Source organism: Orycteropus afer, unplaced genomic scaffold (genome assembly GCF_000298275.1).
Source record: "Orycteropus afer afer isolate SDZICR_OR568_19922 unplaced genomic scaffold, OryAfe1.0 scaffold00382, whole genome shotgun sequence".
Taxonomy (NCBI): domain Eukaryota; kingdom Metazoa; phylum Chordata; class Mammalia; order Tubulidentata; family Orycteropodidae; genus Orycteropus; species Orycteropus afer.
The window spans coordinates 1,485,892-1,500,913 of NW_006921969.1; the positions used below are offsets into that span (position 1 = coordinate 1,485,892).

The following is a 15,022-nucleotide window of genomic DNA, read 5'->3' on the forward strand; positions in this document are numbered from 1 at the left end:
TGTGGCTTTCAGGATTCTATCTTTGTCTTTGGTTTTGAAATTCATATATATCTTATTTACCTATATCTTGGCCACATTGATTTGGTAAATTTAATGTACTTTACTTCTGATATTTCACTTCATTCATTCAACAAACTGACCACCCACTAGGTGCCATGCACTTGGATGCTGAAGAAAAAGAGGTGTAAGATACAATTCCTGTCCACATGGAACTCAAGGTCTAATAAAGGAGAAACAGATAAACAAATAATAACAATAACCCAAAAACCACAAACTCACTGCCATCAAGTTGATTCCTAATCATAGTGACCACCTTTGAGTTTTCTGAGGCAGTCAATCTTTATGGAAGTAGACTGCCCACTCTTCCTTCCTAGACTGACAACTTTCTGGTTAGCAGTCAAATGCCTTAGGGACTATGCCACAACAGCTCCTTAATAATAACAATACACTTGTTAAATTCAAAAATGGAGATTTGTTTATTTGAAGTAGCTTCAGTTAGGAACTATCAAACAGAGGGAGTCCCAATCAAACTTCTAGTTATGGTCGTCATGGCTGAGCACAGTTCACCCATAACTGAGTTTTCTGTACTACCAGCTCCCAAAGCAAGAATTACACACATGGATCCACAAAATAGATTATCATCCCTGATTTGAGTATTGCTTGATAACCCAGTATTAGACTCCTTGGTGGTTATTTAACTATCATCATGTTGGTACTTCAGTCATCTATCCCAATGTCTATTTGAAATAATATTATAAAGCCTACTATTTGAAAATAAAAAAGTTCTCTACTTAGCTCATTTATACAAATTTTGGTGATAGATAAGCAGATCTGGCATTGGACTTTGGATATGTGGAATAAAAAATATATAAGTATCATAAGAACCTCATAGTTGACATGTTTCTGGACTCTATTACTTCTCAGAACAGTATATGTTTTCTAAACAACTGTTAATACTATTTTTAAAACTGAATTTTAAGAATTTTATTTTTCCAATGACAAAATATATTTCCCACTGCTGAATGGTGATACCATGATTTAACAGATCATGTCTGTGTAGAAGTATTTCCTAAGTGCTCATTTTAACACCAACCAGAAATACCATCCAATTTAAAATATAGAACCATGCTATGCAATTAATATTGTATTTATTCATTCAGCATTGTCCAATATTGAGTGCATTTCAATTATCTATTGCTGTATAACAATGCCCTCCACTACACACACACACACACACACACAGACAGAAAGAAAAAGGTAGTGGCCTGAATGACAACTTATTACTTCTTATGGATTTATTGATTGACTGGGCTCAGCAATACTCTTGCTTAGAGTCAGTCTTGCAGTTGCAGTCATCTGTTGGCTTCAGCTGAAGTCATCTGAAAACTCAATTAGGCTAGATGTCTAAAATGGCAGTTGATGTTGGATGTTAACTGGAGTGCCTACCTGTGGCCTCTGCATGTGGCTTGGGGTCCTCACAACATGGTGGCTGGCTGGGTTCTAAGAGATAAAGGTAAAAACTGCAAGGCTAATTATAACTTAATCTCAGAATCCTTGAATGTCACTTCTGTTGCATTCTACTAGTCAAGTAAGTCACTGGAGTCAGTTCAGATTGAAGGGGAGGAGAATAAGACTCCACTTGTTAATAAGAAGAACAGCATGTGCATATAAGGAAGGAAGGAAGTAACTCATGGCCATCATCTTGGAGACTATCGAACACATCATTATTCCAACTAATATATATTATGTTTCAAAAAGGTAATACTAGCTTTTTCAAAAATCAAGTTAAGTATAAACACACAGAAAGGAGAACTTAAATACCATTTTAAAAATCTCCAGAGGAATCACATTTGGTGCCTGGGTCTATTTCAATCCCTCATATCAGTGCAACTCTATTCTTATAACTCCCAAAGGAGTGAAACAGAATTTATCTTCACAAAAGGTTTAATCTATTTTCTACGGATTAATTTACCTACCCAATAAATTTGACAAGAGAAATAAATCTAATTTATTTTAAATTGCCCTCTCTTACTTTCAAAGCCTATAAAAATTCAAGGAATCAACCATCACGCTCTAGAATGCCTGGATCAGAACTCTTTAATTTCAGGAATGTCATTTGGTACGCCAAAAATGTATTCCCCCTAATCAAGGAATGGGAGCTCTGGTAGCACAGTGCCTAAGGCACTTGACTGCTAACCAGAAGGCTGGCAGTTCAAACCTACCAGCCACTCCTCGAAAGGAAGGTTGGGCAATCTACTTCCGTAGTGATATTACCTCAGAAATCCAAGGAGGGGTCACTCTGAGTTGGGTCAGACTAGACGGCACATAACAACAACAACAACAAGCAGGGAAATTAAAATTTTGTTTGCTGGTGATTTTAAGGTAGCTGACTAGCTCATGAGCACAACTACACAAAAAATTAAGAAGAAAGGAAGCTCTGTCAAGTGGGATGATGACCATGAACATTTTTTTCACAGAAGATAAAAAGGGAAAAAGAAAGGAAAAATATGATGTTGTCAGTCCTTGAAAAGGAAGTTATTTTTTAAATGGTCTTATTTTCCCTTTTACAAAGAAAAGGCAATTTATTGTGATAGAATAAGAAAGCTCGTTTTCATGTAGATATATTTTCTGAGCCTAACAGAATACAATGACATGCTAAATAAATACATTTATCTTAAATGATTCATTTGTATAGTATGACATATTTCCAAGAAGTATATGAGTTCTAGAAACAATAAAACATTTACTAATTCCAAAACCTAATTAAAGATGTTTTCAATTAGTGGCAATGAGACATGTCCTCTTGACCCCATAGTACAAAAGTGGAAGTTAGAAAAAATAAAGATTGTAAAAATTCAAAAATTTTTCCAAAATCATTATAAATTTTTTGAAAGTTACAACATTTGTTTTTAATCTCTGTCTTCTTTATGTAGATATTTAAAAAAAAAGCTTCCCATGTTCTACAAGGACTTAGCCTTCACAAGTGTGAAGTACCTCTTCTTTCTTCTCCCTTATTTCCTCTCTAAATCTACTAATTCTACACTTCCTGTCTTTATTTGAAACATCACCATACCCCAAAATGTACCTTCTAGATAGAGACATCCAGATTCATTTGTCATAGCTCTCTATACTTCATCACCTACAAGCAATAGACATTCAGGCCTTATCAATACTACCACAGAGGGATCTCTTATATGTATGTGTTCCTTTCAAATCCCAATGCCAGCTGGGTTCTCGTTCTAGTTCACCTAGTCCTCAGCACACCTCCTAAATGGGTCTCACTGCCTCCATTATTGCCTCCTTCGATTTACCAACAAGGATAACTTCAGAGTAACATTTCTAAAAGATAAAGCTAATCATGTCACTCCTCTACGCCAAACAAAACATGAAACAAAAACAAAACCTGTTCTCAGGATGGATATCAAATTGTCAGTCCTTGTCTGTCTCAACCCCACCAACATTCAATACTCATCCTCAGGTTTAGTCACAGTGGACAGGTCATCTTAACTGCATCTGCAGGTATTTCTTTCATGTAGTTCATGCAGTCATATCTGTCTCTTCCATTCCTTGTCTACCTTGAAAATGTTACATATTCTTCAATGTGTAACTAAAATATCACCTTCTCGGTAACAGTTCTCGGTAACCCGTTACCTAGGTGACTCAATAGAATTGACTGTCATCTCAGTTTTTTATGCATGCCTTATAAAGTGTTCATAAGGATTCTAAGGTGACTCTTGCCAGTAAAGAACCTTTTCTGTTCCATTCAAGGCTTCAGATATCCTATTCAATGCCCCTATACAAAAACAAACAAACAAACTCACTGCCATTGAGTCAATTCTGACTCATAGCGACCCCTCCTTGGGTTTCAGAGGTGGTATATTTATGGAGCTCTGGTGGCATAGTGCCCATGGCATTTGACTGCTAAACAGAAGGCTAGTGGTTCAAACCCACCTGCCACTCCTTGGAAAGAAGGTTGGGCAATCTAGTTCCATAGAGACACTGCCTCGGAAACCCAAGGAAGGGTTGCTGTGAGTTGGATCTGATTCCATGGCAGTGAGTTTGGTTTTTGGGGTTTTTTTATCTCTATGGAAGTAGATTGCCCAGTCTTCCTTCCAAGGACTGGCAGGTGGGTTTGAACCGCCAGCCTTCCGGTTAGCATTCAAATGCCTTAGGCACTATGCCAATTCTTGCCTCCTTCTCCTGCTCCTCATGTAAACATCTTATTTACAGTGCCCTGCATGATCCAGAAGCTTAGTAGTTTGGTCAGATTTTTTTTTTTTTTTGCATAGATTTCCAATTGCTACATCAGTACATCACCTCAAAATTGCTGGATAAATCCAGCAATCTTTGATGGCTAGAAACTCTGAGATACTCCATCCCAGCCTATGCTTAGGAATCCAAGGTTTCACTTCATGGTGTCAAGAGAAAATGCAAAGTGCACAGTGCTATTAAATCCACTAATATCTGAACTACCCGAGGACCAGAACAGAAAGGCCCCATGAAAGAAAATTTTAAAATTAAAAACAACATAAAAGACTTGCTCTTACTTTTAATTACGCAGAATTCCATTTTAACATCAGTAAGAACAAATTTAGTGATTACTATACACAAGGCTGGAAAGAAGCTGTGAACATGGAGCTCTGAAATTTGTGCAAATGAACTGGATTTTTTACTGATGTTCAAAGAGTGTTGTTGTTGTTGATATGTGCTGTTGAGTCGGACCTGACTCATAGTGACACCTCCTTGGGTTTTCGAGGCAGTATCACTACAGAAGTAGATTGCCCCATCTTCCTTCTGAGGAATGGCTGGTGGGTTTGAACTGCCAGCCTTCTGGTTAGCAGTCAAGTGCCTTAGGTACTATGCTACCAGAGCTCCCATTCAAAGAGTAATGTATACAAAATAGCTTTCTACTTGGTTGAGGTGCCTTCCATGTTGAAAACCAAAAGCAATCAATTAAGACATAAAACTATCTGTGGTAAATGTTACAAATAATTTTTAAAAAAATTTAACCTAAGGGGAGGGATGTATAGGAAGAGTCTGTGATATGTCCATGATAACATTAGGAAAAGGGAAGACACCAAATTGTGCACATAAGACATGACAGATGCTAATATCAACCAGTATATCCACAATACTGCAATACCATTAACAAGAGGATACAGATAAACACATAAACATCTGAGAAGATCAGATGGGGGTCAGTGAATAGGATTACACTCTAAACCAAGGACAGATTCAGTGGAGTCTAATCTTGCACAGATACCAGTGATACAAAATATCCACAATCCTTAGAGAAACAACAGAAGACAGACATAGAGTAATCCCTCACAGACACCCAGACACTGTGGGAGAGAGATTCAATGGATCTACCAACTCAGGACCATAGTACTGGGGGACACCAGACTCAACTGGCACAACAAAATACATAAAAGTCTTGCTCCTTATCCTACATTGGTGAGTAGCAACTGGGGTCTAAAAAGGTTTCAAGCAGCCATCTAAGATGCATCTACTGTCCTATTAGGTTGCTAGGAGTCAGAACTGACCAATGGCAGTAAGTTTTTTGGTCATTGTCTACTGGTTTTTCATACACAATAACAGGCATGTAATAAAAAATTACGTAACACCTTAAAAATAAGTTTTTGGCCCATTATGAAGAGATGGAAAAGTCAACAGAACTAAACCCAAAGATATCCCAGATGGTAGAAATAAAAGAGAAGTAATATAAAATAATTATGATTAATACATGAAATAACACAGTGAAAAATATGGACAACTGAGCAATTCAGGATAAACAAATGGGCTATTCAGCAGTTATGAGAGCTATATACAAAACAAGTAAAATAGAAATGGAAAACATGATATTAAAGATGAAGAACTTATCAAACTGGTTAAACAACAGACCAAGCACAACAAAAGAAGGAATCAGTGAAACTGAAATATATCAATAGAAATTAAAATCATAAAGACACAAAGAACAAAAACATAATAATACTTTATTAAGAACAAAAAAAAAGATAAACTAGGAAAGAGCAACCATGAGCTATGCTATATTATCAGTCTAACATATTGTGGTTAAAAAAAAAAAAAAAAAAAAAACACCTAAGTCACTGCCAGTGTGTTGGTTCCAACTCATAGGGACTCTTTGGGTTTCCAAGGCTATATCTCTACAGAAGCAGATTGCCCAGTTTCCTTCTAAGAAGTGGCTGGTGGGTTTGAACCACCAGCTTTCTGATTAGCAGTTAAATGCCTTAGGCACTATGCCACCAGAGCTCCTACAAATTGGAGTAGTTAAGGTTATATGTCAAGTTGACTGCACCTGGTTTTTGAGCGGTTGGGCAGCTGGTAGCAGTCTCATGATGAGACTGGCAATCAATTTCATGGTGGATTCTGCCACAAGCAGCTGAGTAGCTGCTTTAGGGATTTGGTCTGTTTCTCATATATGATGAGAAGCTTTAGGAAGGTTTGTAGCTTTTTGGCACACTTGGTCCCCTTGTGTAGCTGAGTCTTCACTCAGCAGCCTGCCACGCTTTGCCGATCTAGGGACTTTTAATGGATTTGAGTCAACAGCCTGCCATGTGTTTTGAAAGTATCATGACTGCCTTTTCACTTGTCTACTTTAGACTTGTCCACCTTAGCAGCCAGCACCTGCCTGAGTGAAGAGATGACTCTAGCTTCAGTGGTCCTGGAGCAAGAGGAAGAGCTGAAGCCCAGGGTTGAGGGGCTTTTACCCAACCCTAAGGCCTGGCACCTTGATCTCAGATCTCTAGCCTCCAAAACTGTAAGAGAATAAACCCATTTGTTTGAGCCATCTCATTTGTGGTATATTACTATCAGAGCAGAACTACGTAACCAAAACATGTATGCAATGTTATGGGCTGCCCTTGATTAGACATTGACTCATGGCAATCCCATGAACAAAACAACAAAATACTGCCCAGTCTGTACTACCCCTAGGATCAGTTGTGGATCAGAACACTGTGATCCACAGTTTTCACTGGATAATTTTTGGAAGTAGACCACCAGGCCTTTTTGCCTAGAGTATCTTAGCCTATGGGCTCTGCTGAAACATGTACAGTAGCATATAGCAACATGCAAGTCTCCACTAGCAGACAGGTGGCAGCTGTGCATGACGTGCACTTGCCAGGATTGATCCTAGGTCTCCCACGCGGAAGGTGAGAATCTACCACCGAAGCATCAATGGCCCCAACATGGGTATCTCATACAGAGAGAAAAATAGGGTGAAGAATTTAAAAAGAAAATAAAGGCAAAGAATTTCCAAAAAATTAACAAAAACCATCACTGATCTAAATAAAATAAATGCAAAGAAAAATATATCTAGGCATATCATAGTGAATGCTCTAAAAATATGAGACAAAGAGAATACACATAAGAGATTAACTACATTAGTAGCCTTTATCTTCAGGTCTAGGCTCTTCCTGAACATGTCAGCCTACATGGATTTCAGCCAAATTATCTCCCACACTTGGGCTCTCCCTGGACCCCACAACAATATCCTGAGACAAATAGCTTTGTGTTCCTTCTTTCAGGCGTTCATGCAGTTACAACAGAATGCAAATCTGAAGGTTCAAATACAGCATGCCATTTTGTGTAGTCTCATCAAAATTTCCTAATGCTGTAAATTGCTGGATTATATATATATATATATATTTTAAATAAATTTTTTAAGACAACAGTGTCTAGGAATTAGAGCTATCTGAATGATAAATGTAATATGAGTACATAAACTGAAATGTGTTTATGGCAAATATAATGGCATCTTTTCTGAACTGAGTTTTCAAATCCAATATTGGAATAGTAAAGAGGCTGCAGAGCTGTTTCTTTAGAATTTTTAATTTTTTTGAAGCAGTCTTGAAAGTCTGTTTTAATTCTTGACATTTATTTGATTAAATTAGCTGATAACCTTAACTAGTTTTTGGGAAGTTGGAAGAATATGCAAAGAATATCTGCATTTATCCGATTCATCTAATATTTAAGAAACAGGATTTCAAACTAAAGATGTTTGTGACAAAAGATACATGAGAAAGGAAACTTAAATAAAGAAGAGTTTCAGACAAAACCTAACAGACTTGCATTTATGTGCACGCTGCTCATTCTATAGCACTTTATTAATTGTATGGGTTTTGTCTAAAATACTGTTTTTGTTTTTGTTAAGTGCCGTCGAGTTGTTTCCGACTCATAGCGACCCCATGCACAGCAGAGCGAAACACTGCCCGATCCCGCGCCAGCCCCACAATCCCTGCTATACTTGAGCTCATCATTGCAGCCACCATATCAATCCATCTCGTTGAAGGCCTCCCCCTCTTTCGTTGACCCTTCACCCTACCAAGCATGACATCCTTCTCCAGGGAACGGTCCCTTCTTACAACATGATCTAAAATACTAGACGCTGCTATTTCTATGCATTTTTTGATGTTCCCTTAGTAAAGCTGGGAATTGTTTTCTTTCTATGCAATTAATGCTTGAGAGGTGCTGACAAGGTACCATCTGTACATGCATACTTTGGAGGGCATATCAAGATGCTTGAGTCAAGGTTCAAATATTCAAAAGAACATGGGAAGTTTTTATTTGGAATCATTATTGTAATTTCAAAGAGCCTCGGTTGTGCAATGGTTAAGCATTCCACTGCTAATCGAAAGGTCAAGGTTATAAACCCACAAATGGCTCCTTGCGAGAAAAGACCTGGCAATTTGTTCCTGTAGAGATTATAGTCTATGAAAACACTGTGAGGAAGTTCTACTTTGTCATGTAGGATTGCTGTAAGTCAGATTCAACACAACAAGAACTGTAATTTGGCGTGAAAATACACAAAAAAGGTCGTCAGTGTAAAGAAGAAATCTTTAACTGAATGAAGCAGAAGAGTGTAATCTTCGTAAGAGTGTAAGTTAAAGTTAAGTAAGGGGGTGGTCTCAGCAGCTAGTCAGCCTGGGTTCAAAACTCAACTCTGCCACTTATTTGTGTGTGCCTCAGTTTCCTCATTTGTCAAAAGAGATCATAATAATATCTACCTCACAAGTTGGTTGTGAGCTTAAGTGTAAAGGGCTTAGTGTAGTACATGGCATGTAATCAGTAGTCTTTCTTCTTTTCTTTTTTTTTTTCATTTCCAGGCCTGAAGGGTAGCTTGTGGCCATAGTTGTAGGGCTTTCACCAGTTTCTATCAGACCCATGAGCCAGACTTTTTTATGATTTTGAGTTTTTCTCCCATTCTATTCAGGAGCTCTAATTTTGATCCCTGTCAGAGTGGTTGGCATTGGTAGCTGGGCACTATCTAGTTCTTTTGGTCTTGGGGTCATATAGGCTGAGGTTTTCATGGTCCATTAGTCCTTTGGACTAACTTTTTCCATGTGTCTCTGATTTTCTTCACTCTTCTTTGCTCCAGACAAGGAGAGACCAATAATTGTACCTTTGATGACCACTCACAAGCTTTTAAGAGCCTAGTGGCCACTCACCAAAGTAAGATGTAGAACATTATTTTTGTATACTATGTTGTGCCAATTAAGCTTGATGTCCCCACAAACATAGTTCCCAGGTGCAGGCCAAGTGACTCACTCCTTCAAGGTGCTTAGTGGTGACTAAGAAGTTATCCTAAGTTTGCCCCATTAGTTTCAAACAACATGGGCATTTTATAACAAATACGAATACATATGTAGGAATATCATATGCAAAACTTATGTATGGTCATGGGTATATTCTCATTTGCCTATCTATACTTGATCTTCTTAGGTAATTAGCAGTCTTTGCATTCATTTGTATTTAACTATCTGTATTATTCTAATGTTAAAAAACTTTATATCAAAACAAAGTTAAACTCAAATTAGTTGAATTGGAAATATCACATTTTCTTGAAAGAAAAGAGTCTATTTAACACACTCCAAGAAAAAAAAAACAACACTTTCTTGTTTCAAGACAATGTGTATTTATCTTTACTAATCATGTGAAACAATACATTATATATTCATCATGCCCAGATACTGGTTAACATCACTGGTTTCCATTAAGAAAAATCAGGGCCCCAATGCCTGTATATTTCATCTTTTAGGCACATGACTGACACTTCTATATCAACTAAACATAATAACATAACTTCCCAAACTAAATTTAAAATAATTTAAATTTCTTTAGTAATACGTACTCTGAAATAAGTATTTTGTATACTGTAAATTTGAATCATCTTACTGATAACAAAAAGTTCTGTTAGTGTCTAAGGTATTTGACTGCTAACCAGAAAGCTGGTGGTTTAAACCCAGCAGGCACTCCTTGGAAGGAAGATTGGGCAATCTACTTCTGCAGAGATACTGCCTTGGAAACCCAAGGAGGGGTTGCTATGAGTTGGAACCGATTCGATGACAGTGAGTTTGGTTTTGGTGTTTACTAATAACAGTGATACTTTCTAATTCTTTACATTCTATGAATAATTTTATATTTAGCATATACACAATGGAATACCATGCAACATTAAAGACTAATGAAGAATCAGCGAATCATCTAATAATGTGGATGAACTTGGAAGACATTACGCTGAGTGAAATAAGTCAATCAAAGAAGGATAAATATTGTATGAGTCCATTATTGTAAAAAGTCAAGGAAAGATTTACACAGGGAAGGAAATTTTCTTTGTTGGTGTGGTGTAGTGAGTTGCATGGTATGGCTTTTCTAGCCGTAGTCTTTGTAACTCCCACTAGATTACCAGGTGGGACCATCCAAATATCTGTCAACTTAGCTGGGCAGCTGGTAGTAATTATTTCCTATAATAAGCCTGGTGACTAACTCCATGATAGAATTTGCTGTGAGCAACTGAGTAGCTGCTTTTGAACTCCTGATTGTTAAAGTCATCCACCTGGGCTATTTCTGTTGGAGCAGCACAAAGTAATTTTCTGGGAAAGTTCACTCTCTCTCAGGTGTGTAGAACTCTGACGTTGGGATTGGTTAGTGTTGTCACTCTGCCAGGCTGAAAATGAGCCCTCCTAAAGGCAGAAGAGGAGCTCTGGTAGCATAGTGCCTAAGGCACTTGACTGCTAACCAGAAGGCTGTCGGTTCAAACCCACCAGCCACTCCTCGGAAGGAAGATGGGGCAATCTACTTCCGTAGTGGTCTGCCTCGGAAACCCAAGGAGGGGTCGCTATGAGTCAGGTCCGACTTGATGGCACATAACAACAGCAACAAAGGCAGAGGGGAGAATCTCACTGCCAGCTGAGGGAGTTGCCTGGCTGAGAGAGACACCCAGCTGGGCAATGGTGGCAGTGGAACCAAGAGGCATGGGACAGAGTGACAGTCTTACCTGGCCCACGGAGGCAGAGGTCAGGCTGAGACGCCAAGGGCCAGAGAGGAATGTCTAAGGGCCTTTACACAGCACAGCAGAGGGGAGACTGCCCTGATCAAAGAACTTTATCCTGAACATATTCCTGAACTTGAATTGTAGGCTATTACTTCCCTAATAAACCCCATAATCTGTGAGTTCTGTGTGGGCACTGCAGCAAATTATCAAACCCAGCAAAGGGATAGTGGGTGCTGCAGGAGGTGTAGCTGGTGTCAAGGCTGGTAAGAGGGCTGGAGGGTGGTGGTGTATCTAGCCTCATAGGAACAGGCCTTGAGCTGCTGATGGTGATTTTGTCTTCTTGTGTAGTTAAAGGAGGTCAAAAAATGCCCTCTCCCTGCCCCTTTAGTAGTTGGTTACTAGGAATGAGAGGAGTGGGGAAGGGAAGGAAAATAGATGGAAAATTAAGAGACAGGTTTGATATGGGTGAAGAGATTTAAGACAGAGAGAAAATAAGATAGAGATAGAGACAGGAATGAAGGAAGGAAGGAAGAAAAGAAGGGGGGAGATTAGCCATTAATTGATAGTTTTTGAAGCTAGGTTAGGAGCATATGGGGGTTCATTATACTAGTGTTTCTATCTGTTTGAAATATTTTATAATAAAAAAAAAATCCTCAAATATCCATCACAAATAAACATTTAATTTTGAATTAATCACCTTGTTTCATGTAAAGCTTAATATATTTTTAAATACATATGGTTTTTTAAATAAATGCTAATGAAAAAGAATATAATCTTACCCTGGTATGTGTACGAATGTGCATCTTCAGTCCATCATTTTTACTGAATCCTTTTTCACAGTAAGGGCACTGATAGGGACGCTCACCTACAAATAAAGCAAGCCTCTGTGTGAGAAAAACATAAAGTCACAAAGCAAGCACCGTTCCATCACCTTCACACATTCAGATTTTGGACACCCACACAGTTACTACCCACATATGCCTATGTGCCACTTTCAAGAAGATGCTCCAGAGCACAGCTGAGCAGATTTCAATAAGGAGCAGTGGAGGAGGAAGTGACTATGGTCATCCTCCCTGTCTGGAGAGGGCTGAGCCCAAAGTACTTTCAATACTTGCAAATGAACAACATTCAAAAGCAGGTATACTGTTCATTCCTTTTAACAGTTGAGCCCAAGTGAAATGTCCTAATTTTAAAGATCTGTTTAAAACATTTTCTATTTATCAATTTATTCTGTCACTGTATTCTCATTTTGCTGTTGCTAGTTTCTATTAACTCAGCTCTGACTCAAAGTGACTTCAAGCACAACAGAATAAAATGTTGCATGGTCTCACAATAGGATTCTCATTGCCAAGTCCATTGCTGTATCCACTGTGTATTTTGAGTGTCTTCGAACCTACGGTCTCATCTTTTCAGCACTATATTGGACAACAGTCTGTTGTAATCCATAGTCTTTTTATTGGCTAATTTTTTAAGTAGTTTGGTAGGCCTTTCTTCCTACTATTAGTCTGAAAGCTGTGCTGAAATCTGTCAACAATGGGTGATCTGGATTGTATTTGAAATACTGGTGGTACAGCTTCCAGAATCAATACATGCAAGTCACCACAGTATGACAAACTGACAGAAAGTTGGTGATACTTTTTGTTGTGTGCCACTGAGTCACTTCCAACTCACAGAGATTCTATAATTTGGGTGGTTTATTGATACTCCTTTTTATTTGTTTATTTTTGTTTTAAAAAAGATTTCACATGAAGTTTCAGTTAGGTGAAAGTGATGCTTTCCAAAACAATTTCATAAAATTGGTATATTTTAAACAGAACCACTGGTAGTTAAACTAAATAATAATTGATACACACCTTCTTATATAACTGGATGTCTCTTACCTAGAGGTTAGAGTTTAAAAAATAGTTATATGTTTTTTAAAACAAGCAAATATTCATATAAGCATCACATTAAAAAAAAAAATTCTAATGTGAAGTCATTCCCACATAGTAGGTCATATGGTTGTCTAATTCAAAATGGCTAAAATCAGTCCATTTCAGCTCACTATCTTTACGCATTCCATTTTATTTCTGATAACTTCCAATTTTCCTGGATTCATACTTCTTATATTCCATGTTCTGATTATTCATGGATGTTTGCAGCTGTTTCTCCTCAATTTGAGTCATTCCACATCAGCAAATGGAGGTCCCGAAAGCTTTACTCTACTCACATCATTAAGGTCGGCTCTACTCTGAGGAGGCAGCTCTCCTGCAGTCATATTCTGAGTGCCTTCCTACCTAAGGAGCTCATTTTCTGGCACTATATCAGACAATGTTTCAGGGGTATTCATAAAGTTTTCCAGTAATATATAAGACAGTGTTTCACTACTATTCATAAGGTTTTCACTAGCCAATGCTTTGAGAAGGGGATGACTCACTCCTTCTTCCGAGTCTGTCTTAGTCTGGAAGTTCTGCTGAAATCAGTTTGTCCACCACAGGTGACTGACAAAGGGGTGGGAAGGCCACATTTCTGACCTCCTATAACCCCACAAGAGGAAGACAGAATCACCATCAGCAGTCCAAAGCCTATTACTGCGAGGCCAGATATGCTGCCTCCCTCCAACCCTTTCTTTTACCAACCCTGGCACCAACCGTTCTTCCTGCAGCACCCACCACCTCTCTGGTGGGTTCAATAATTCACTGCAGTGGTCACACAGAACTCAAAGATAATGGGGTTTATTAGAAAAGCAACAGGCTATAATTCAAGTTCAGTAACATGCTTAGTCTCTCTCAGCCTGCCATCTCTCAGCTGACAGTCTCTACTAGTCTTTCTCCCAGCAATGTGTGTCTCTCAATGTCTCTCTGCCAGCAGCAGTGCATGTCTCTCACCTCTCTCTCTACGCAATGTGTGTCTCTCACTTCTCCCAGCTGGCAGTGAGAGATTCCTTCTGCCTCGTGGAAGGCTCCTTTTGAGTCTGGTAGAGTGACCAAACCAACCACTCCCAACATCAGAATTCTATACACCTGAGAGAGACAACTTCCCAGAAGACTGCTTCATGCCACTCTCAAGAGAAATACCCCAGCTGGACAACTTTAACAATCAGGAGCTACTCAGTTGCTCTGGAAAAATTCCACCACGGAGTTTACAAAGACTTATGGCTAGAAAAGCCATACCAGGTAATTTACCACACTACAGTGACTCTGCTGGTATTTGAAATACCGGTGGCATAGCCTCCAGCCAAACAGCAACACAAGCTACCACAGTACAACAAACTGACAGACAAGTGGTGGAATGCATAAAGATAGATATCCTAGGCATTAGTGAGCTGAAATGTACCAGTTTCGTCCACCTTGAACCTGACAACCATATGATCCATTATGCTGGGAATAAAAGATGGAAGAGGAATGGTGTGGCATTCATTGAAAAAAAGAATGTTTCCAGATCTATCCTGAAGTACAATGCTGTCAGTGATAGGATAATATCCATATGCCAACAAGGAAGACCCATTAATACTGCTATTATTCAAATTTCTGCACCAACCACCAAAACCAAAGATGAAGAAACTGAAAATTTTTATCAACTTCTGCAGTCTGAAATTGACCAAACATGCAATAAAGATGTGTTAATTATCACTGGTGTCTGAAATGCGAAAGTTGGAAACAAAAAAAAAAATCACTGGTGGTCGGAAAATTTGGCCTTAGTAACAGAAATGATGCTGGAAATCGTATGGCAGAATTTTGCAAGACCAAC

At 38.5% G+C, this 15,022-nt stretch overlaps 1 protein-coding gene across 1 annotated transcript in view; it reads right to left on the minus strand.

The window, feature by feature from the left end:
• The window catches only part of PRDM5 (PR/SET domain 5), a 449,183-nt gene that overhangs the window by 140,024 nt on the left and 294,137 nt on the right, over positions 1-15,022 (minus strand). Inside the window, exon 13 of the mRNA XM_042782587.1 lies at positions 12,073-12,158. Coding sequence (XP_042638521.1) covers positions 12,073-12,158 — 86 coding nt within the window. The remainder of the gene's footprint in view (positions 1-12,072; positions 12,159-15,022) is intronic.